The sequence below is a fragment of the Pseudorasbora parva genome, chromosome 16 (assembly GCF_024679245.1).
Source record: "Pseudorasbora parva isolate DD20220531a chromosome 16, ASM2467924v1, whole genome shotgun sequence".
NCBI lineage: Eukaryota > Metazoa > Chordata > Actinopteri > Cypriniformes > Gobionidae > Pseudorasbora > Pseudorasbora parva.
In genome coordinates, this window is record NC_090187.1 from 19,152,060 (window position 1) to 19,177,010 (window position 24,951).

General features: G+C 37.8%; 1 protein-coding gene across 2 annotated transcripts in view; it reads right to left on the reverse strand.

The window, feature by feature from the left end:
- tcf25 (transcription factor 25 (basic helix-loop-helix)) overlaps positions 1-24,951 on the reverse strand; it is a 219,385-nt gene that overhangs the window by 141,422 nt on the left and 53,012 nt on the right. For both annotated transcript variants that reach the window (XM_067419911.1, XM_067419910.1), the window contains exons 6-8: positions 20,244-20,326; positions 532-662; positions 310-409 (exon numbers count right to left, since the gene is read on the reverse strand). In XM_067419911.1, coding sequence (XP_067276012.1) covers positions 310-409; positions 532-662; positions 20,244-20,326 — 314 coding nt within the window. The remainder of the gene's footprint in view (positions 1-309; positions 410-531; positions 663-20,243; positions 20,327-24,951) is intronic.

Below are 24,951 nucleotides of genomic sequence, written 5' to 3' on the forward strand. Positions count from 1 at the left end.
CACTTCAGCAGCGCGTCTCCTTCACCGGTTCAGTCATGTGCAAACGCACGTTGGGCTTGTTTATATCTGAGCACGTGTCCCTTTGACGCAGAATACAGCGGTGTTGAGCATTTATTCGGTTGATGGGCAAAGTATTCTTGAGTGCATTATAAAAAAATTATAAATTGTTAATAAATTATTATTTACGATATTTTAAAGTGCCCACGATAACAATATCGTGCATATTCATTATCGTGATAAATCGCATTATCGAAAATCGGCACATGTCTAGTCACTGGTCTCATTCAGCACATCAGAGAATTTCCTCACCAATGAGATCTCTGGCTGTCTCTTGATCTTCCTGCATGCGACATACATCTGACAGCTGGAGGAGGGAATCAATATGATAAGGGTTCAGCTGCAGGAGAGCCTGAAGGGAAAAAAAGAGAAATAGAGCATCACATACATATTTCTCTTGTGCGCATTAAAGAAATTAAAATAAAAACATCAAATCAAATCAGTCCGTAGCTAATAACATTAGAATAAAATTACCACAATGTTGTTGGGGTCCATTGACTCGACCGCATCAAAAAACTTGAACTGGACTTGCTGATATTCACGATTATGTTCAAAGGTGAAGTGCTGAATGCCATCTTTAGACTCCACTAGGCTCATGGAGATACCTGAGGGACACAACTACTGTCAGCTATATTTCGCATTAAAGGGTTAGTTCACCCAAAAATGAAAATTGTATGTTTATATTCTTACCCCTTTTTGTCTTTGTTCCTTTAGTAGAACACAAATGAAAATGTTTAACTCCAACCATTGTCATACAATGCATGTCAATGTTTTTTTTTTGTTTTTTTTATAAGAGCCACTATGAGAGTAAAAAACACATGCATACAAATCCATATTAAACCCTGTGGCTCGTGATGATACATTGATGTCTTAAAACACGAAACGATCGGTTTCTGCGAGGAACCAAACAGTATTTGTTATTTTTTTACCTCATAGCAGACAATTTTATCTAGTGTTCCATCCGTCAGTACTTCCGTCGAATAAGGTCAAAACCCGCTGCGATCATAGAAATATGTACATAGATGCCTCTCAATGAGGCATCTATATTTATGTACTATATATATATATATATATATATATATATATATATGTATGTATATATATATATATATATATATGTATATATATATATATATATATATATATATATATATATATATATATATATATATATATATATATGGTATATATATACATATATATAGTACATAAATAATATATACAATATATTATATATATATATATACAATATATACACACACTGATGTATGGGAACACTAGATATAATTTGTCTGCTGTGAGGTAAACAAATACTGTTCGGTTTTTCCGTACCAATCGATTCGTGTTTTAAGACATCAATGTATCATCAGAGCTGCAGGGTTTAATATGGATTGATATGTATGTGTTTTTTACTCTCCTGTAATAATCATACACTGTTTGTTAATAGGCCAGAGGAGAATTCGCACCCCAACTGAGCCTGGTTTCTGCCTAGGTTTATTTTTCTTCGTCATGCCCTGATGGAGTTTTGGTTCCTTGCCACTGTTGCCTTTGGCTTGGCTTGCTCAGTTGGGGACACTAAACTTATGATCTAAGTTATTCAACTAAATATACAAATAAAATATATTTATTTAATAATTAAATAATAATTATTTATGTCTTATTTAAATCTATAAACTATAATACTGATCTGCCAACATTGTCGCTGTAAGATAAATTGAAATGAGCTGATAACATCACTGTTTTTCTCCGGAGTGACTGTACTGCCAAATAAAATTTTGTTGCAATATTGTCCTGTTTAACACTGCTTTGAAACAATCGTCATTGTAAAAGCGCTGTATAAATAACATTGATTGATTGATTGATTGATTGATGGATTGATGGATTGATGGATTGATGGATTGATGGATTGATGGATTGATGGATTGATTGATTGATTGATTGATTGATTGATTGATTGATTGATTGAGGCTCTCATATATTAAAAAAAACATTGGCATGCATTATATGGCAACGGTTAGATTTAAAAATCTTCATTTGTGTTCTAGTGAAGAAACAAACAAACATACAGGTTGGATGCACTGGGGGTAAGCAGATAAACATCAAATTTTCTTTTTTGGGTGAACTAACCCTTTAATGGGGTTAAGAGTACCAAAATGTAGTTATTGTGTGAGGAGAAACAATGGATTATGACATAGATATACACTAGCTAACAATATGAACACTGTGCTCAGATCACAATACTGTAAAGACACTAATATCTTCATCTGTGTCTTAAGATTAACAAAGGTCTGACAGGTACCCAACGACATTAGGGTAAGTAATTAATAACAGAACTTTCATTTTTGGGTGAACTAACCCTTTAAAAAAGTGAAAAGACAATATATAAGTACCTGTCAGTAAATTACAATCATTTGGATTTGGATTGTAAATACTCATGTTTAGTAAAATACATCATGGAATCAAACAAAATTGTAACTTCATAAAATGATTTATTTTTCACTTTTGCCAACAGTGTTTGAAACATTTTAAATTTTCAATATTGAGTCCATAAAACAAATAACAGCTTAACATCCAACAGCCTCCTCTCTGAACACCTCCCTCTCTCTCACTCACACACTCGCAATTTTTTCCCCACCCATTTAACATTGTAGAATATTGTGTGTGTGTGTGTGTGTGAGTGTGTGAGTGTGTGTGTGAGGGATGGAAATTAACTTTTTTGTCCACCGGCCACTGTGGCTGGTGGATTTCAAAATCTACCAGCCACTCAATGTTTTTACCAGCCACTTTCTTGTTTTTAACCGACAATGTGTAACTGCACGTGAAAATTAATACTACAAGCTCTACAATACTTAAGCTGTTTATTGACATTTTTTCACTCTTATACACACACAAACCATGAACTGATATACATTTCATTAAATGAGTAGGGCTCTATGTTCTCTCTTTTTTTTTTTTTTTACCTGGATGTGGCATTTGGATGATTCGTGGTCTTTTATGGCTTCCAGTTTTAGGTTTTTAGTACCAACAATGAAACTACTAGTTTTGGCATCTCCTGAAGCGTGTTGACGACATACCGAGCAGAACATTGTCAGTAGGGATGCACCGAAATAAAAATTATTGGCTGAAACCGAAGCACTAAAAGAAATTATGCCAATTATCCATTGCATTTATGGCTAATGCTATGACTGAGAAACTTTACTTAAAATTGCATTAATTAATATTAAAGTTTAAAATAATAAATTAATTACAAATTATGCAAATATTTATTTAGCACATTGCAACATCAAACAGTATAAAATAAAATTCAAAGTAAAATGTTTAACTTGACCTCACTCATGTGTACATTAAATAATAATGTACAGGTCTACTAGCCTACAGAAATGTAATAAAGTAATCAAATGTAAAATAACTGCATATTTAACTGTTTAAATGAAAGATTATTCCTTATTAAACTTACAAAAGCTATTCAATCAAGAGCAGTGAGTGATGTCCTTATTGTTTGTTTGACATTAAACATAGCAGTAAAAGCTACTGCCCCTTTAAGACCTAATAGAGGGATATGCGTCATCTTTCACGACTGTATAAAGTTCACTTAAGGCATATTCAGACTATGTCTACTAGAATTCTCATCAAGATGAACATGTTGGCATACTTTTTGTGTGAGTTTGTCCGTTTAAGCACAAGACTTGAAAGAGATCTCAATATTTGTGCGCTGTGAGACGGGTGCGCGCTTCCGGATGACAGTGACGGATCTTCTCTCAGCGCGCGCGAGTATTCGCGTCTTCTGACACTACATCCGGGTAATGACGGCGAAAACGACTGGTCATATTCGGACATACGGCCGCACTCGCATGCACTGAACACAGTTTATAAAGAGGGGAAACAGTATGCTATTTTTATTTACCCGCCACGGTGGCCGGTAGGTGAAGCGAGTTTATCCGCCACAACTCAAAATCACCCGCATTTGGCTGGTGGCGGGTGCTAATTTCCATCCCTGGTGTGTGTGAGTGAGTGTGAGTGTGAGTGTGAGTGTGAGTGTGAGTGTGTGTGTGAGTGTGTGTGTGTGTGTGTGTGTGTGTGTGTGTGTGTGTGTGTGTGTGTGTGTGTGTGTGTGTGTGTGTGTGTGTGTGTGTGTGTGTGTGTGTGTGTGTGTGTACTTGTCTGCCTATCTAACAGGGGACCTTGGCGTCGTTACACACTCACCAACAGGGGACCTCTGAGCCAAGTGGGGACATTTTTCAAGTCCCCTGTTGGTCATGCTTTAAATCATGTGAAAATGAAGTAAAAAACTAAAAGAAACCTCTGGTGATTTTTTAAATATTTGACCAAGTAGGGACCTACATGTGTGTGTGTTTAAATTAGTGTTGTCACGATACCAAAATTATGACTTTGATACGATACCAGCCTAAAATATCGATATATCGATACTAAATCGATACCACAGTAAAAAAAAATAAATAAATAAATAAGATGCTTAATATGACAACAGAACTTGTTATTATTCATTGTTATTTTTACTAAAAATTCATGTGGCCAGCATGTTCCTTAGGGTTGGGCATCATTTTGATTTGAACAATTATTGATCAATTGATCAATTACTATTAAAATTATCTCACAAATTTTTGCTATCTCAATGTATTTTTTACGATGGGGTAACATAATTGTGTTGCAATAGCTTACACACAGCACAAGAAAGCTTGATTTCGAATGGTAAATTGAATTTAAAAAGACGAGTATACAGTAATAAAATAAGAACAAATAAACAGATTACAAACAATAGCAAAAATAAATGCAATAGAATAGAAGATACAAATTAAATAGACTGCTTTATTTTTTCAGGTAGGTCTAACATTTAGATAAGAAACTGAATAAAAAAATGCATAGTAATTACATTTAAAACAACATTGGATAATGTTCTTTGTAAAAAATTCAATAGCGTACAGATGAAACTATTAAAGTTACACAAGTTGATCAGTAAAGCGCAGTGTGATCGTTTGTCTTTTTGTAGTTTGAATAACAAATGACTGCGGTCCCTTTAAGACTAACGGACGCATGGATCCTAAACACTGTTCCTGTTACTCGTTCTTCCTGAACTGTTTGTGACTGTGTTTACGTTAATCCTCTTCCAGATGTGCACTGATAATTCTTTGAGTGTATTTGACCAATAATAAGCTGGAAAAAGAAGCAAATGTTTGCACTTGTATCATGTCAGAGGCGGCTTTATTACGGTAGGCTATGTGTGTGCGCTTCAGATGTGAGCACGAAATCTGCGGGGATTAGTAGAATTAATTTATGTGCAATCCCGCGAGAAATTCAGACCGATCACACACTAACACACTGTCATGAGGAAAAAGTCCAGCAGAACGCGTGTTCGCCGTGCTCAGAGGGTGCTGAGTGAGAATATGCCGGTGTGTGTCAATTCGCTTTCGGTCGGAGAGGAGCGCGCAGCTGGTATCGATACTGTAAAAACTGAGAATCGTATTGTTTCAGATATTCCAGTATCGATATATATCGAAATATCGATATTTTTGACAACACTAGTTTAAATCATGTTAAAATCAAGAAAAAACAATTTTTAAAAATTTTGACCAAGTGGGGACCTAAGAGTGTGTGAGTGTTTAAGGCCATTCTCAGCAGCTCCCCTGTAGGCTGGAGCAAGAACTGCAATGGCCCTTAAACACACATCGTTCACACACACACACTCCTCTATTGTTTGAATGGCCTGCTGTCCTCTGACTCTACAGCTGCTGTTTAACAGGCTGCTTACTAAAGGAACAAACATCATGTAGATTATATCTCTTTACTAAATACCCTGACTAGTTTTGAACTTTGCATTACTTTAAAATTAAATACTACAGGATCCAAGAAAAAACTATTAAAAAATCTAAACAACCAGGATGTAATTAGAAATACATCTGCAATCAAAATGTGTGTTGCTTCAGTTTCAACAAATAAATATTGTAAATACCATCCATCATGGCCGTGGACAGACCGTAAAACTATTAAATTATTAAGGGATCTCATTTAATGCTTTTGTAAATAGTTTATTGTTTCTGTGTGTGTATATATATACATATAACATTTTAATGACAGTAGCCTATATTTATTGAAAAATAATGCATTCTTATATTTATCAAAATAAACGGTACGGTAAATGGTACAAACTTTGCATCTAAAGTTCTTTTAAACAAGTGTTAACATAGACATTATTAAAAACATTTTATTTTAGCCAAGTATTTTTAAAAATAATGTGTGACTTTTGACCCATGTAAAAGGCCCATGTTTTACCGCCTTATACATTTATGAGTTTTTTTTAATTAACCACTTTTGATTTATTTATGATTTACAAAATGACTCAGGTCCCCTGTTAGAATCCAGTACCTGTCCTGTAGACCCGTTCGCAATTTGGTGTTGGGGGAATTTCTCATTTGAACTGAGTTAGTGGGTCCCTAGACATGAAAAATCACAGAGGTGCTCGTCCGCCATAGTGCCACGAATGACGTAGTGGTCAAATCAAATATGGCCGCCATCGGATGATGATGAAAATCCAACTTCTATGTTTCTGAATGTTTATACAGTTGTAATACCTCCATTTAGACTTACTATTGTATGTGGAATTAATTACTGATATTGTTATGACCATAATGGGTGAATTTTGACCTTTATCAGGCATGGTCAAGGTAATTTTCCTATTCAGAAGACTTTGGCCATAACTTGGCCATTATTAGGAATAAAAGCCAGATGCAATAAGTTTAATTCTACTAAATCTGACATTTAACATTCATTGCTAATATTTTTTTAACATTAAGGATCATCTTGTCATTGAAATATCAAGGTCAACATATTTTTTTTTATAAAAAAATATTTTTTCTTTATAGTCACTTATTATTGTTTCCCTCAATGATTTGTTTTAATTATAACAAGACATGAAGAGACGAAATGTAACAATTATAAACATCCCCTTTGAAGTTTTAGTTTAATTGGGTGTTTGTACAATGATATAAAATAAAACAATTGGGTGCAAATAAAACTATGTAGCAATAGCCTGACAAGATGTTGGGCCTGGGAACTTCCCATTGGCAGTGCTCAATCTGAGAGGCGGGATAAACGGTTGTCTTTCAAATTTACTCTGCACGCAATAGGATAAAGCTACAACCAACCAGAGCAACGAAGAAGGTGAAGTTGAACTAGTTGATAGATTAAACTTTCGCTGTATCGGCAAAACTCCGAACACATCTTCCTTTCTTAAGAATGATTTCAGTACCGTTCTTTTCTCAAAGAGAAGCTTAACTCTGAGTCTTCCAGAGTCGCGGCCAAAGCCAATTTGAAAGACCGCTGTTTGACAGCTTCTTTGTTTACAAGTAGCACGCGGAACCTCCGCAACTCTGCTGTCATTATATTAAGCCCGCCCACCGACTCTTTACACAATGTAATTGGCCTGACCAGAGTTAGTTTTTTACAGCTCACAATTCAACGAAGAGTTGCTAGACTACCCTGGCTGCAAATTAGCTTTGCTGCCACTAGGGTGTGTCTAGATTTCTAAGCTAAAGAAGCAATAAAACTGATACAAATGACATCATATCAAATTAACTAAAAGTGCACCATATAGTCTGATTTCTCTCAAAGTGTACTGTATGTGTTCATGCATGTTAGTGGGATGGGTTTTTACAGGATGATTTTTCCATGGCAGAATATGGTGCATGAAACTTCAGCAGCACAACAGCCACATCGGCGATTGTCACACTTGCCTGCACACTTACAATGTGAGCAGACTTGGTGGTATGGGCTTCAGACATTTTGATGGCAGGGGTGTGCCAAAGTTGCAAGCAAGTGGCATGTCGTATGAACCAGAAAAGCCCCTCGTTGGATGTGGCCTCTGATCCCACTACTTGTGGAAGGGAGAGCATCAATTCCAGAACTTCCACTGGTGTAGATTTCTATCCTGAAATCATCAAATGTCTTAGCTGCATCTTGCTCTGTCAAGGTGTCTGCCTCTTCAAAGTTGGCTAAGTATTGCACTGGGTCAGAAGCCATAGCAGCATGTTTAGTCCCCACGTTGCTCATACAGTCATCTCCAGTCAGAATATGTCCTTTAATCACTGTCTTTGACAGTGACGCATCAAGATGATAGCATGCTCACTGTTGATCAATTGGTGTGATGCTCAATAGTGAGATGAAGTGAGAAGTATCTTTTGATACTCCTGGTAAAATACAAGAAAAGTTAAATCTTGTCCTCTTATTTTTTGTGAACTCTGTCTAGTATTGTATACACAATACACAGTATAAGGGCAGACTATAAATGTAGTTAGTTCGCATGTACATGTCTTTTGAGATTCTTCAGAATAGGAAAATGACTATGACCATGCCATTTTAAGGGGGGGGGGGGATGCTGTTTCATTCATACTGAGCTTTTTACACTGTTAAACACTTGGATTCCCATCCTAAACATAGACAAAGTTTCAAAACTAATGTTGGACGTTTGATGGAGTATTTCTGTGTCAAAAATACTCCCTCCGGTTTCGGAGAGTTTTTTTCGAGTATGGCTCGGCTTGACGTCGACAGAGCAGAAGGTCCTTGTATGGGCCGTACGGGCTCTTCTCCCAGTAGGGTGCGCGCGCAAGTGACTAGAGCGAGAGAGGAAATGCACGCCCATAAACACTCCAAACACTGCGTCGCAAAGTGGATCTCTACAGTCACTGCTGTCACAGGACTTCACCAAATCATACCAAAGAAGTGTGTTTTTGACGGAGCGGTCCCAGCGATAAAGGTTCGGTCCTGCTTTGGAAGCAGCCGGTGAGTAAAACTGCTTCAAATGTCTGTGCTGTTGGCTATCGTCGTGTGAGTAAACATCAGTAAACGACACGATCGCGTGCTTCGTCATTCAAATGTGCTAGTGGACTTCATTGCTGTTCTATGTATAACGTTACACTAGTATGATGTGCAAAACCGTTTTGCTTGCTACTGCTAAGGTTTAGCCCCTTACAATAGTCCATAAACCGAATCAAACTGCGAGGAAACACACACATATCCTGCTGTTAATATTTCTCCTGTTCAATTTATTTCAGCCTCCGAATCTGATTCTGGATTATATCTATTAGCTGAGATCGATAGCATGGGCTTCTCCACGCTTGAGGACGTCACCGCTTTGTCCGCACTCGTCATTCTTTAGCTCCGCCCACACGATACGCCTCCAGGCGCTCGTTTTTTTCCAGAAAGACTCGGTACAGCCCATATTTCTTTTATAAATATAATAAAACTAAAGACTTTTCGGAGATATGAAGGATGCAATACTACTCTATAGGTACTCAAGACTGACATGAGATGACTGAAACTGGGTGTTTCACCCCCCCTTTAAGGTCAAAATCACCCAATATGGTCATATCAATAGCAGAAATGAATTCCACATACCATAATTAGTCAAAATAGAGGTATTACATGTGTATAAACATTCAGAAACAAATATGTTGGATTTTCATCATCATCCGATGGCGGCCATATTTGATTTGACCACTACGTCATTCGTGGCACTATGGCGGACGAGCACCTCTGTGATTTTTCATGTCTAGGGACCCACTAACTCAGTTCAAATGAGAAATTCCCCCAACACCAAATTGCGAACGGGTCTACAGGCCAGGTCCAGGATTAAATCACGACGCCTGTGTGTTTGCTGTGACATTTCTTGCCATCACAAACACACTAGAGCTGCAACTAACGATTATTTTTTCTGTTGACTAATCTAACGATTATTTTTTCGATTAGTCGACTAATCTAACGATTAATTTTTTTACCCTTTGAAATTTTTCACAATTCTGTGGCACCCCCTCACATAAGTTACGCTAGAGGTGTAACAGTACAGACTGCTCAAAGTTCGCTTTGTATCGCGGTTTTAGGTTCACGTTTCAGTACAGTTCGGTATTTGCTATGTTCAGGGGAAAAAGGACTACTGTCAAATGAAAATAAAGAAAATAAGAACAGATAACTTAAATAGAAGCAGCAGCACAAATAAATACTATTAAGCAAAGATGAGCATAAAATAAACAATGCTTTTCAGGTAGGTCTAACATTAGTTTTTAGAGAAATGGAATGAAGTAATCAAAAGTAAAATAACCACACATTTAACTGTTTAAAATTAAAAAAATAATAATCCTTATTAAACTTACAAAAGCTATTCAGTCAGGAGCAGTGAGTGATGTCTTTATCTTTTGTTTGACATTAAACAGACAGCAGTGAAGGCTACTGCCCCTTTAATCAGACCCACGGATAGTCGTCGTATTTTCTGTATAAAGTTCACTTAAGGCATAGAGTAGGCTATGACATTTTGACATATTTTTTGTGAGTTTGTCCGTTTAAGCACAGGATTTGAAAGATAACTCAATATTTGCGCGCTTTGGGACGAGTGCACAGAGACAGATCTTCTCATTCGCGTCTTCTGGCTACACGGGGGTGATGACGGTGAAAATGACTGCTTATATTCGGACGTACAGCAGCACTCGCATGCGTTTTATAAAGTTTACAAAGAGGGACCGTTTTGCCCACGTTTTTCTTTTATTATCGCTGTTGTTGTAGTGTACCTGAGGAGTCAGCACGTATCCATCGACAGAAACATACAAACAGCATTATTTTCAAGTTACAACCCATATTAAAGATGCGTCATCAGATGTGAGATGAACCGCGGTGTAAGTGCGTCCCGGCATCTTTTGCTCGGGATCCCGGTTGGGAAACACTGGTCTGTATTGATTGACACCGCGCTGGTTTGTTTAGAATTATAATGAGCGCCATGACCGCGCGCTGCCGCGTGATGAAGGCGTGTCGCAATTCTGTTATTCAACTGCTCTGGTTTTAAAAGCTATGTCACACTAAATGCGCCAAAATGCAATAAAACTTGTTTTACGGTCGATTCAACCCACGTGTGTGTGTGTGTGTGTGTGAGAGTGAGTAAGAGATGCGCAAAAGGGCGGAGAGAGAACTTAAGGAAACGCAGCTAAACGAATATGCGTGCGTCTTTTAAATAGCGTAAAAATGAATGAATGACGAATGTGGCGGCCGTTATTGATTATGTGGCAGTCCGCCACAAATTAGTCTATGTGTGGGAAACACTGTTTGGCCTCTGTTTAAAGTATTCCCATACTTTTGATATTCGCTGTCTAGGTTTTTGTGATAGAACCAGGAGCAGAAGCCAACATTACGCGAGATGAACATCTGACACGACGCGTCGACGCATTTCACGAACGTCGACGTATTTCCGTAGTCGACGTCATCGATAACGTTGACGCGTCGTTGCAGCACTAAAACACACTGTAAAGATTTAGAGTTTTTCCAGCAAAACCTGAGTTTAAAGGGTTAAATCAAGCAGAAATAGCTCTCTAATGTATTAATTGCAGGTCAATATTGAATAGTGATTATGTTCCACACACACTGACTCAGGTCCCCTGTTAGATAGTAAATCACGACGCCTGTGTGTTTGCTGTGACATTTCTTGCTGTCACAAACACACTGTAAAGATTTAGAGTTTTTACAGCAATACCTGAGTTTAAAGGGTTAAATCAAGCAGAAATAGCTCTCTAATGTATTAATTGCAGGTCCTTATTGAATAGTGATTATGTTCCACACACACGGACTCAGGTCCCCTGTAAGAAAGAAAATCACAACGCCTGTGTGTTTGCTGTGACATTTCTTGCTGTCACAAACACACTGTAAAGATTGAGAATTTTTACAGCAATGCCTGAGTTTAAAGAGTTAAATCAAGCAGAAATAGCTCTCTAATGCATTAATTGCAGGTCATTATTGAATAGTGATTATGTTACACACACACACACTGACTCAGGTCCCCAGTTAGATGGGAAATCACGACGCCTGTGTGTTTCTCTCCTCAACCCCCACAACCCCCCCACACACAATTTACATTTCAATAAGGGAAGACTTGAAAAACCAGTTTGTGAACCACAGGCCAATAGAGCTCAAACTACCAATGTGGCAAAACCCTTCCCAAATAAACTAGAGAAGATGTTGGGATTTGCCCTGCCAAATTAAACTAAATTACAGTTTTTACAATCGCTAGGACACATTTCTCAATACTTTGGTCATTTTCAAAACTCTTCACACAGTTCTCCAAACCAACTTTCTGCTTCACAGCAGTTATTTCACATTCAAAATCCACAAAAACCAACAAAACACTTAATTCATATCTCAAATCAAGTGCCAATGATCCACAGTTTAGCTTGCACAGACTGGAGTTGTGATCACTGTCTGAAGAGTTTTGAAAAAGTGACCAAAATTTGTTTGACAAATTTGAGAGTGCCAGAGACTTTAACTAAGGAGAATATTCTGAGCACAATGTGCGATGTTATTGAGATCTTTTATGAAACTTTAGAGGTGACAAAAGTGAGAGTTCCAGAGTATCTAGCTGAAGAGACAAGTCTGAGCACAGCGTGCGATACTGTTGAGATCTCTTCTGAAACTTTAGAGGAGACACATATGAGCAATCCAGTCTCTCTAGCCAAGGAGAAAAATCCGAGCATAGTATGTGATGTTGTTGAGATGAAACTTTAGAGGACATAAACATGAGAGAATGTCATTTTTTGTCTCGGGATAAACATGTGAGAAGCAGGAGACTTAAGCCCCTTTCACACTGCACATCGGACCCGGAATATTCCCGGAACATTGCCGGGTCGCCTTCTGTGTGAAAGCAACCACGTCCCGGGATTGATTACCGAATTCGACCCGGGTCGGGGACCTAGTAATATTGCGGTATTCGACCCGGGACGAGCGCTGTGTGAACAAAAGCCGAAACTAATGCCGCAACGGATGTGACGTAGTGATGACGTAGTTATCGTGCGACTCCTAGAGCTTGTTTTTTTCTATAATACAACCCTGTAGTGCCAGAGGAGCTAGTCGGTGTTTTAAACGCAGAGAGTTTTCGCACACAAATTAAACTTAAACACGCAGAAATGTGCGCAAACTGGACACAAGTTGAGACCACGGAGCTCCTTACTCTCCGCGCTGAAGATGAGATCGTTTGCCAGCTCAGTGGAACGGTACGTGACGCGGTCGTTTATGAGCACTTCATGAACCAGAGTACAAACAGTCGACAGCCCCACACCAAAAAGACAACCGATTGTGCGGTATTCGCCAGGGGTAGCATACCACCGCAAAACAATAGCCAATCTACGGCGTGGTTCAAGTGGCTTTCTCCAGTTTGTAGACTTTAGTCTCAGACTTCGCTCAACAAGTTGCAGAACAAACTCGAACGTGGTGCGTGACATGCGAAAGTGCTGACGCCACTGATCGGCGGTGAAGTTTTCGAGGACATTAGTCCAAAACACAGCACCTTGAGGTCTTTGTAGCATCCACATTCTTCTATCAGAAACACCCAGTTGCATGAGCCGTGTACACAGAGTGGTAGCTTTTAGCATCCGATGGCGCCTCTGTGCTCTAAGTCTCGCTGCTTCACTTTGTTTCCTACTCTCAGCAAGCTTTTCTTCCAGCGTACGCGTTATCGCATTAACTCTTCGGAAAGAAGTCAATATAGAAAAACATAAAGTAATTTGGGCATTTAGCAAAAACAACAATGCCGCCAGTTGCTGGTCAACAGCCATGTTTACAAAGCAATGAGATCACTTCTGTTTTGCCTTTCTTTATTCTTTGGCGCCAATCTTTTTCGACTCGTACATTATACGTCACATCCGGACGTCACGTGTCAACTCGACCCGGGACCGTTACGGGTTGTGTGTGAAAAGCGCACATATTACGGTATTTCGCTGGCAGTGTGAATGGGCCAAATCTAGCGACCCGGGAACAAATGCCGGGTCGCATTATCCGTGTATTTGCCGGAATCGCAGTGTGAAAGGGGCTTTAGTCTTATGTCTCAATTTGATGTTCACTTGATCTCATTTCTGTCTAGGAGAAAGATGTGAGTTGAGAAAGAGATCTCATGTTTGATTTTCCTTTCCTCTAGGTTGGCCTTTGGCTCACAAACTGAGTTTTCAAGTCTTCCCTTATTGAAATGTAAATTGTGTGGGGGGGTTGTGGGATCTACTGTGTTTGTGGGCCCAGTTTACAGCAGTTAGTTCACCCACAAATTAAAATTAGCCCATGATTTACTCACCCTCAAGTCATCCCAAGTGTATATGACATTCTTTTTTCAAATGAATAAAATCTGAGTTATTTAAAGTTATATTAAAAAAGTCCTGGCTCTTCCCAGCTTTATAATGCCAGTGCCTTGTTGGTCCATAAAAGTGCATCTGACCATCATATAACTGATCCACACAGCTCTGGGGGTTAATAAAAGCCTTCTGAAGCGGTACATTTGTGTAATAAAAATATCCATATTTAAACATTTATAGACTAAAATACTAGCTTTCGGTTTTCAGTGCTACACGAATCAACTTGTGCTTAAAGGACAACTCCGGTGAGAAATGCCCCTAGGGGTCATTAACAGATGGTTACCGAGTAGATCGTTCTCTGGAATGCGTTTTCATGAAAATCGAATTTAAAGAGTTTTATCTCTAAAAACAGATTAGCTTATAATGCTTGTCTATGGGGCATGGAATAAGTGAAATTAAATCACTAGTTAATACCACTAACAAGGCTCAAAATAGCCTCACACTAACATGGTAGCATAGTGCATTACGCGTTTGCAGACGGCAGCCATCTTGGAAAACAGTCTCGACGAGTCGAGCCACGAACGCTGTGCTAAGTGAGCTGGTCGATAGCAATTAAGTTTGTGAAATCTAATTACATAGACTTTTTTATTTTTATTTATTTATTTTCTCTGTCCCGTTCAGTGCTTTCTTCCAGAAACGGACCATATGAGATTTCAAGTCAAAGTTCATCACTTAAATCTGTTTTTAGAGATAAAACTCTTTACATTTGATTTTCATGAAAACGCATCCCAGAGAACGATCTACTCGGAAAAACCACCATCTGTTAATTACCCCTAGGGTCATTTCTCACCGGAGTTGTCCTTTAAAGAGTAACCCTTCTTCACCCATGAATCCTTGACGTATGTGCACTGACAAATGCAGAAGAGAGAAGATAGAGCTAAACAAAACTTAGCGTCAGGGGTTACTCTTTTCATAATAACGCAATTTCTTTCAATAAAAATAGTTATTTTAGTCTATAAAGTTTAAAATATGGACATTGTTCTTACACAAACGTGCCCCTATGCTTCAGAAGGCCTTTTTTGCTTTAGTAGCCTCTTCATTACTCACGTGCTATATGCATAAACATCTGAAGCACACGCCCCAAAAGCTGTATCTCTGACAGTCCACGAATGCTAAACTGAGCTATCCTTCAGGACTTTTTGCTCTTAAGTGGACAAATTAATACAAAATTATTTCAAAAAATAGGAAGTATACCAGTAAACATAGTTGCTTATGTCATATAGAAACAATTAAGTGAACATACACTTTGAGAAAAAGTAACTTTAAAAATGATTAACTAATAAAAATTAGTTAATTTAGACTTTTTTTTTTTTTTTTTTTACAGTGAGGACAATACAGTGTTATATTACAACTACTGACAGACCGTCCTGAAAAGCACTGTTTATTTCATGTGGATCATATCTTTTGTATTTATTTGTGCTTTCACTTGTAATGTGTCTGGGCTAGTGGTTTAGATGTGCTCTTGAAATTGGAATAGAGAATAGTGTGTGTTGAGTTTGCTGCTCAACCCCCCACCAGTAATTTACATTTCAATGCATGAAGACTTTCACAGGTGATACAAAGAAGGTCATTACCAAAGCTGTTACCTACGTCCTAGACCAAATACCCCACCAAATTAAATTCAATTACAATCACTAAGACACATTTCTTAATATTTAGGAGAACTGAGTGAGGAGTTTATAAATTTACTAACCAACTTTCAGCTTCACAACAGTTAATTTTACATTTACAAATCAACTCATTCTTACAGAGCACTAGCAGCACAGGTTTACATCCAACACTAACATCAGGAACATTATACAATTAAAATGTCTTTACAAAACTAAAATGACACTGTACTGCTTATAATTCACTGCATGCTTACATTACAGTAAAACTTTATTCCTAAGTTTTCTCTTTTGAATGGATGGTAATGGTCTAACACTTGTGTCGGTGTTCAGTTTCATCAAAGTTGCTTTGATAGTGTTTGATTTTTTTTAGCAGGATAAATTGCATTACAATATTACTGTATAAATGTTGCAAATTGCTGTCTCTTTCAGTTTTGTATTATGTTATTGTTTTGTCCATAAGTTTAACACTTTTGAAAACAGCATGTAAGGATGTGCAAATTGGCCTGTAGAACAAAGTTTGGATTGTGTTTGTGTCAAACTGAGAAATTCAGGTAAATTGAAAGATGTTGCCATTGAATGCATTTTGTGCTAAAGCAATGTTGATCCACAGTTAAGCTGTGATATACAATTTTCTTTTATAAAAAAAAAAGTCACTTTTTCAAAACTCTTCACACAGTGATCACAACTCCAGTCTGTGCAAGCTAAACTGTGGATCATTGGCACTTGATTTGAGATATGAATTAAGTGTTTTGTTGGTTTTTGTGGATTTTGAATGTGAAATAACTGCTGTGAAGCAGAAAGTTGGTTTGGAGAACTGTGTGAAGAGTTTTGAAAATTACCAAAGTATTGAGAAATGTGTCCTAGCGATTGTAAAAACTGTAATTTAGTTTAATTTGGCAGGGCAAATCCCAGCATCTTCTCTAGTTTATTTGAGAAGGGTTTTGCCACATTGGTAGTTTGAGCTCTATTGGCCTGTGGTTCACAAACTGGTTTTTCAAGTCTTCCCTTATTGAAATGTAAATTGTGTGTGGGGGGTTGTGGGGGTTGAGGAGAGAAACACACAGGCGTCGTGATTTCCTATCTAACAGGGGACCTGAGTCCGTGTGTGTGTAACAATCACTATTCAATAATGACCTGCAATTAATACATTAGAGAGCTATTTCTACTTGATTTAGCCCTTTAAACTCAGGTATTGCTGTAAAAATTCTCAATCTTTACAGTGTGTTTTTGACAGCAAGAAATGTCACAGCAAACACACAGGTGTCGTGATTTCCTATCTAACAGGGGACCTGAGTCAGTGTGTGTGTTCAACATAATCACTATTCAATAATGACCTGCAATTAATACATTAGAGAGCAATTTCTGCTTGATTTAACTCTTTAAACTCAGATATTGCTGTAAAAACTCTAAATCTTTGCAGTGTGTTTGTGGTGATAAGAAATGTCAAAGCAAACACACAGACGTCGTGATTTACTATCTAACAGGGGACCTGAGTCAGTGTGTGTGTAACGTAACACTATTCAATAATGACCTGCAATTAATTCATTAGAGAGCTATTTCTGCTTGATTTAACCCTTTAAACTCAGGTATTGCTGTAAAAACTCTAAATATTTACAGTGTGTTTGTGATGATAAGAAATGTCACTGCAAACACACAGGCGTCGTGATTTACTATCTAACGGGACCTTATTACCCTAAAGAACAATTTCTGTTGTCCAGTCCTTGATTTATTTTATTTTTTTAATTGGTGCAAGAAATCAAATCTCACTCTTAACATCTCAAGAACAAAGGATTTTGGGGGGGATTTTAGAGAGCAGACATTATATTTTAATAGGCAGCTAATACAATCAGGCACAAATGTAAATAAGTTGGTGTACTTGACAATAATCTTAAATGAGAGATGTGGACTGATCATATACTGTAATTATGAAGACACAACAAAGAATGAATTTCTTAAAGAAATGACTTTTCTGTAATGTATTAGGTATTATGCACAAGAAGACTTGTGGACTAACTAAGTGTAGTGTGTTTCTTGATGTTACATATTGTAACTTCATTGCAACTGTGTAATGAAAATATTTAAAAATAAGCTTCAAAATAATTGGCATTAAAGTATATTTTAGGTTACAAATAAATACTTCTCAGTACGTTCAAAAGAACAGTTATTATAAAAAGACATATTACTTGACACATTATATAGTCAGTACGAAGCTTAACTGCATTTAATATAAATAAATAAAAACAATGTTATTTATTTGTAAATGAAATGTAATGGTGGAGATGGCATATATATAATGAAGACAGACTTGACTGCCAGCTCACTTCACATTCACACACACAGCTCCACTGCAGACTATGGAGGTCCCCTGTTGGATAGGTAGACATCGGTCACACACACAGCTCCATTAGAGTCTATGGAGATTCCGTTGGATAGGTAGACATCGCTCAGGTCCCCTCTTGGCATGTTTTTAAAAAAAATCTTATTTGAAGTTATATTATGAATAAGGAACTTAAAAGAAAATGTTTTATGTCATTGTTGTTTCTTCAAAATGTCTAGAAACACAGGTCCCCTCTTGGATAGTGTAGAGTGATAGTCGCCTCGTGTGTGTGTGTGTGTCTGTGTGTGTGTGTGTCTGTGTGTGTGTGTGTGTGTGTGTGTGTGTCTGTGTGTGTGTGTGTCTGTGTGTGTGTGTGTCTGTGTGTGTGTGTGTCTGTGTGTCTGTGTGTCTGTGTGTCTGTGTGTCTGTGTGTCTGTGTGTCTGTGTGTCTGTGTGTCTGTGTGTCTGTGTGTCTGTGTGTCTGTGTGTCTGTGTGTGTGTCTGTGTGTGTGTCTGTGTGTGTGTCTGTGTGTGTGTCTGTGTGTGTGTCTGTGTGTGTGTCTGTGTGTGTGTCTGTGTGTGTGTCTGTGTGTGTGTCTGTGTGTGTGTCTGTGTGTGTGTCTGTGTGTGTCTGTGTGTGTCTGTGTGTGTCTGTGTGTGTCTGTGTGTGTCTGTGTGTCTGTGTGTCTGTGTGTCTGTGTGTCTGTGTGTCTGTGTTCAGGTGGCAGACTTAGGAAAAGTAGCCAAGTCTCGTACCACTCAGATCAGGAGAAGTGTTTTTTATTTTTTTAATAAATCAAAATTATTTTGCCCACATTTGTCCCCAACACGGTATGAGGCTAGTTGGCTACTTTTGCTATTACTACTAGGGCCGGGACTTTAACGCGTTAATTAAGATTAATTAATTACGTGACTTTAACGCGTTAATTAATTACGCAAAAAAAATTAAAAATTTAACCGCATTTATTTTTGCACCGCGGAACGTTTTTCAATAAATCAGTTTCGACGGACCGATTTTACTGGAACACCAACTAGCGCTCCGGAGTCACGACAACAACATGGGTGCGTCTCAATTAGCTCCCTAGTTCAGTAGTCAGGGCACTGATCAGGGAGTCAGCCCATTGACTTATGTCTTGATCAGTGCCCCGACTAGGGAACTAGGGAGCTGATTGAGATGCAGGGCATGAGTGAACATGAACGAAGAAGCTGATGAGACTGCTTTGCTTGGCCCCGTGGATGGGAAATTTTGTTTTAAAAATGAAAGAATGGAAGCGTCGTCAAGAGCAGGGTTGTGTGCAAGCTATACAACAAGGAGTTAGCGTATCACAGCAGCACATTGAGCCTCAAATATCACAAATATGCTTTTGCTAAACTTAATGGCAAACATTGCGCTGGTCTGCTGGACTGAAATAAATAAACAATATTTTGTTGATTAAGCTTATGTATTCAGTCATTATTCAATGGTATACTAAAAATACATGTGAAAAATTACTTCTCATTGTTCTCAGGTCAAATATTTATATGCGATTAAAATGCGATCAATTTCGATTAATTAATTACAAAGCCTCTAATTAATTAGATAATTTTTTTAATCGAGTCCCGGCCCTAATTACTACATTTGCTAACTGGCTTTCTGGCCGTGATTTTAATGTTGCATGTCTTGTTAATGTGTGTAACGTTCGTCTTTTGCAATCTTGCGAATAATTGTTTAAGCCGAAAGCGACGACCCTCAGTTTCCCTCCGGCTGACATGTTGATGTGAAATCTAATCTAAGTGGGTTTGGTGTGCGTAAGGTACGTGAGGGCATGACTGATGGTAGTGTCGTGATTCAGTCATGACAACGCTTTTCCCAGCCTGCACTTCAGCTGGGTCAATTTTTTTTTTAGAAATTTAGAAATTTTATATTCAAAATGAAAACATGATGTGATTAACACTCAAGTCATTCAAGTCATTGTGTCTCAAGTCAAGTCAAGTCTCAAGTATTTTCTTTTTTGTCAAGTCACAAGTCATAAAAATAGCGACTCAAGTCCAAGTCACAAGACCCCATGCCTGGAACAAACATTCTGGGAAAATTAGATAATTTGGGAAAGGTCTGACCTGGTCGACTGAAGCGGGGCCATGGTTCTTTATAAACAGTCATCCAAGTGCAGCGATGAAACTGCCTCTGTCTCTGTTTCGATCTGAATGTGAACACAATCAAAAAAGACATTCAACAGAAGAATTATACTTAGAACTTTCACACTATGATGCACTATGATGTTGTGGTTGCTATAGCCATGACATCAACAACACTTGGCCACTTCATGCATTTCATTAATTGGATAGCCAATTAATAGTCTCCATGTCATGAAAAGACCAGATTTGATAGGTCCTAGATCTTCTAATCGTAATCTGGCTAATTTGGTTCTACAAACAAATTTGTGGGTGGGATTAAAATATGTGAATTAAGTTGTCTGAGATTACTGCGAATTCTAAAGTTCCCTGAAAAGGGCAGATGCATTGATACTCAAAACCAAAATCATTGGCTGGCATCACGACAGCAATGTAGTGACATCATATAACTTGACAAGAATATAACTTGACAAATATCTGGATCTTTATATGGATACAGCCAAGCAACCAAAATGACATAAAATTTATAATAGATAAATGAAATGTGCAAATGTTTTTTTTGTTTTTTTTTGTGATTCCAACAATTTATATTAACAATTGAGTATTTGTACAGGCTTTACATTTTTATTTCAATGTTGTAATTATTGCTTTTAAAGCAGATTTGTTACGTGACAGCATTATACTAAAAACATAACAGTATTATCCATCTAAAGTTTCTTTAAAGTTTTGCATGTAATTTGCTGCTTCGAGCCACTCCCATAATAGCTGTCATGGTTCAAATTAATGCACACACGGCATAGACTAACTGGTCTAGGTAATTTAAGTAATTAATCCTAAATATATCAGAGTTAAAATGACTGTGTCTATATTATGATAGACTACACAACCTTATATTATTTTAAATGTATTTTTAAATAATTATTATTGTCCCTGGTTCACATTAGGGTGAAAAAGCATCAGTGGCTAGACAGACTTTAAGAATCACCTCTGCTTAAATATATGCAATCTAATCCTGTTTACATGAGATAAGCCTGCTCCTGAGCAGGTTTAAGTTTACGGACCAATCCAGGATTAGCTTCAAAGAACCGAATAATACAAGATCAAGTGAAATCGTCAACCATCAAATCCAGCTAACCGAGTTAGCAACGTAAGAAAAACGAGCCCCAGTTGTATATGCTCTTCAAAACGTATTTGAGATGTATTGCACCCAATCAGTTAAACCACTTCAAACGATGCGACTCGGCCAAGTGCAAATAGATCTGGTTGTTCAAGGAACATACTGTATTTATTTATTTATTTATTTACTTAAAATGTTGGGAGGAGTATTATTTAAAGACATTTAAAGAGAGTATGTTATATCCAGAAACCACATCTATTGTAACACGCATCCATAGATATAGTCAAACACAGGCACAAACTGCCTCAACACATAACTGTCGGTCCATGCAAATTGGAAGCAGACAGGAGAGTTCAGCTGTGACAGGGCATGCACAAATCGACTCTAAATTCTGGATTTTAAGCTATGCTGCAATATAACCATTGTTATAATCCCTTCATGGGCCAGACATGAAGGGCCCACAAGTCAGGACGGGGATGCCAGATTTTCCCTTTCGCCTGCATGAGGAGGTCACTTGTCAGCGTTATTGGCCACAGGGCCGTGTCTGACATCTGACTCAGTTGCAAGAACCATAACTGATTTCTCCAGATAGGGGCTATTAAAAGCACAGTGCATTTGCTTTCCCTGATCTTCTCGATGGCCTGAGGTAACATCAAGATTGGAGGAAAAGCATAAGAGGGTGACTGGGCCAGTAGTGGGCCAGCGCATCCCTGTGTTTGGAGAAATATGTTGGGCAATGAACATTGTCTTCTGAGGCGAAAAAGACAACTTATCCGGACATTGCCTCTGGACAACAAATCCGGACTGATTCAGAATGCCTGGCACATGAGCCGCTCTTAGCAAGCTCAAGTTGTGATACGCCTATATAAGGAGCTGTTTTACCACTGTGTACAGATCACAAGATCTCAGGCCACCTTGGTGATTTATATAGGCTAACACCGACATGTCTGTTCTGACCAGGACATGGTGGTGTTTTATGTAATATGTGTTTTAAGCTATTAACGATAGTGTGACCGCTTTCATCTCTAGACAGTTTATGTGAAGGCTCTTCTCAGAGTCTAACCAGAGGCCGGAGATTGGCCTGCCCTTGTGAAAGGCGTCCCAACCCAGGTTGGATGCATCCGTCAAGTAGACATGGGCCGATTTTCGATAATGCGATTTATCACGATAATGAATATGCATGATATTGGTATCGTGGGCACTTTAAAATATCGTAAATAATAATTTATTAACAATTTATAATTTTTTTATAATGCACTCAAGAATACTTTACCCATCAACTGTAAAAAAGCTCCACACACGCTCAGATATAATATGAGAAGCACATGAACGAGTGAAGGAGACGCGCTGCTGAAGTGCCGCTCAGTGACAGCAGAGGGCGCTGATGAACTGCAGAAGGCAGCGTTTACCCCGGAAACCCCGCAAAAAAAAAAAACGTGTGTAGTTTTTAAAACAGCCATTCGTTTTGTGTAATCGGCTATTTAATATGCTATTTATTTTCAAACTTAAACATTTTTATGTTTTAATCTGGACTACAACATGTCCTAATGATTAGAACTTCTAATTTTTTGTTATTGTTCAGTAAAACATTGAGACATACGACTTCATTAGTTAACATGTTAATACATTATTACCAAACTAACTATGAAAAACACTTATAAAGAATTAATCATTCTAAGTAATGTTAATTTCTTAGTTTATGTTTACTAACATTAAAATCAAAATAACTTTTTAATGGACCTAAGATAAAACTAACAATGATCAGTATTTCTTAACTAACATTAACAAAAACATTATACTTTCTGTACCAAATGTAGCTATTGCTCAATCTTAATTAATGCATTAAAGGTGCACTATGGAGCTTTCCGTCCACTAGAGGGCGCCTATTCAAAACAAATCGTAGTTTGATGACACAACGTGTGAGCGCAGCATCTTGGGAGATGTGGTCTTCTCCTCACAGCCGGTGGAAAATAGGACTCGGGCAGAAATCACGTTCATGCATGCGGTTATTAACGTTACTGTAGTCTAAAGCAGAGCAGGACCGAGTGTTATGGACCTGAGCACAGCTGCTGGAGCGATTGTTAAACAAATACCCGCCTCGCAAATACCGGGACTTTTATTATGAAGGGACGGGAGACATTCGCCGGGCGCCTGCACAGATCCGCTCTTCCGGTTATGATTTTGAGGTAATGTAGCTCTGTTTATGATATTAGATACATTTAAGTGTGTTCAAAACAATGTTATGACTTTACTCTGTGCGTTCACTTGTTCACACTGCTAAGAGTAAAGCGCTCCTGTCAAATAAAAGCCGAAACCGAGGGTACCGCAGATATGACGCAATTGACAGGCGACTCCCTCAAATGCAATGCTGCAACGTCCCTGTCCTTAGTTAAAATAGCAATTTTCTCACAATTTACAAATAGTTGGAAACTTCTGGGATATTGTAGGTACTCAACTGAACAAAATATATAACACCGGCCAAGTGGTTTTTGGATATTTTACTGCAAAAATACTACATAGTTCACCTTTAAGTAATGAGACCTTATATTAATTTGTTACCTGTTGTTCTTTATAGCCTAATTCTTTTGCACTTTAATCTGTTTGAAAAAAATTTTTACAGCTCTGAAAAAAAAAAATCAAGAGACCACTTAACATTAATTTCTCATTGATTTCTCAATGTTAAGTGGTCTCTTTTTTTCCAGAGCTGTATATATTTTTTTGGTGCATTATTGTATTTAAACATTCAGTTATTTTTGTTATTACAAAAATTGTTCTTAAAGCTGTTATGCTATGGCAACACTTTTTTTTTGCAACTTATTTTAATATCATGATAATATTGTATATCGTGATAAAACTTAAATTAATCGCAACATGAAAAATTGATAACGGCACATGCCTACTGTCAAGTAGAGCTGAAAAAACGAATCGATCAAAATCAATTATTAAAATGGTTGTCAACTAATTTAGTCTATTATTATTTAGTCCATCTATTAGTTGGTAAATAAATTTTATTTGCCCTAAGCGCCTCATTTCATGCAGATTTTAAATCCGCGGTGACCAAAGTGTGGCAGTAATGAGCCACTGAAGGCTTTACTCAGCCAGTACAGCAGGAGAAGTAGCGAATAGCCAATAGCTGGCCTTATTTTATGTAACGTGCTTCACGCACAGCGTCTCTCTGCAGCATTCAAAGTCATGCTCTTGACGGGTGTGCGCGCGTCTGGGTCCTCAGCGCAAAACGGTCATTGTACAGGTTATCCTCTGATCTATAGAGGACAGTAGTTATATCGTCATCTGTAAATGCTACTAATTCACACGAGTATTTCCATTTCACATTAAAACGTGTTCTGACAGTGTTAAACTTCACTGAACGAACGAGCGTGTGCGTGCGCGTATAACACAGAAGAGAGACCATTAATATTCAGCGGGAAAAAAATTATTTATCTGAAATATCTGCTATTGGATACTAAATTTATGTTTAAAAGTCAACATATGACAGTAGTAACTTTAAAGGGATTACAGCATGACATTTAAAATGTAAGATGTTTCTACAGGATAAAGAAATGACAGTAACAGTTA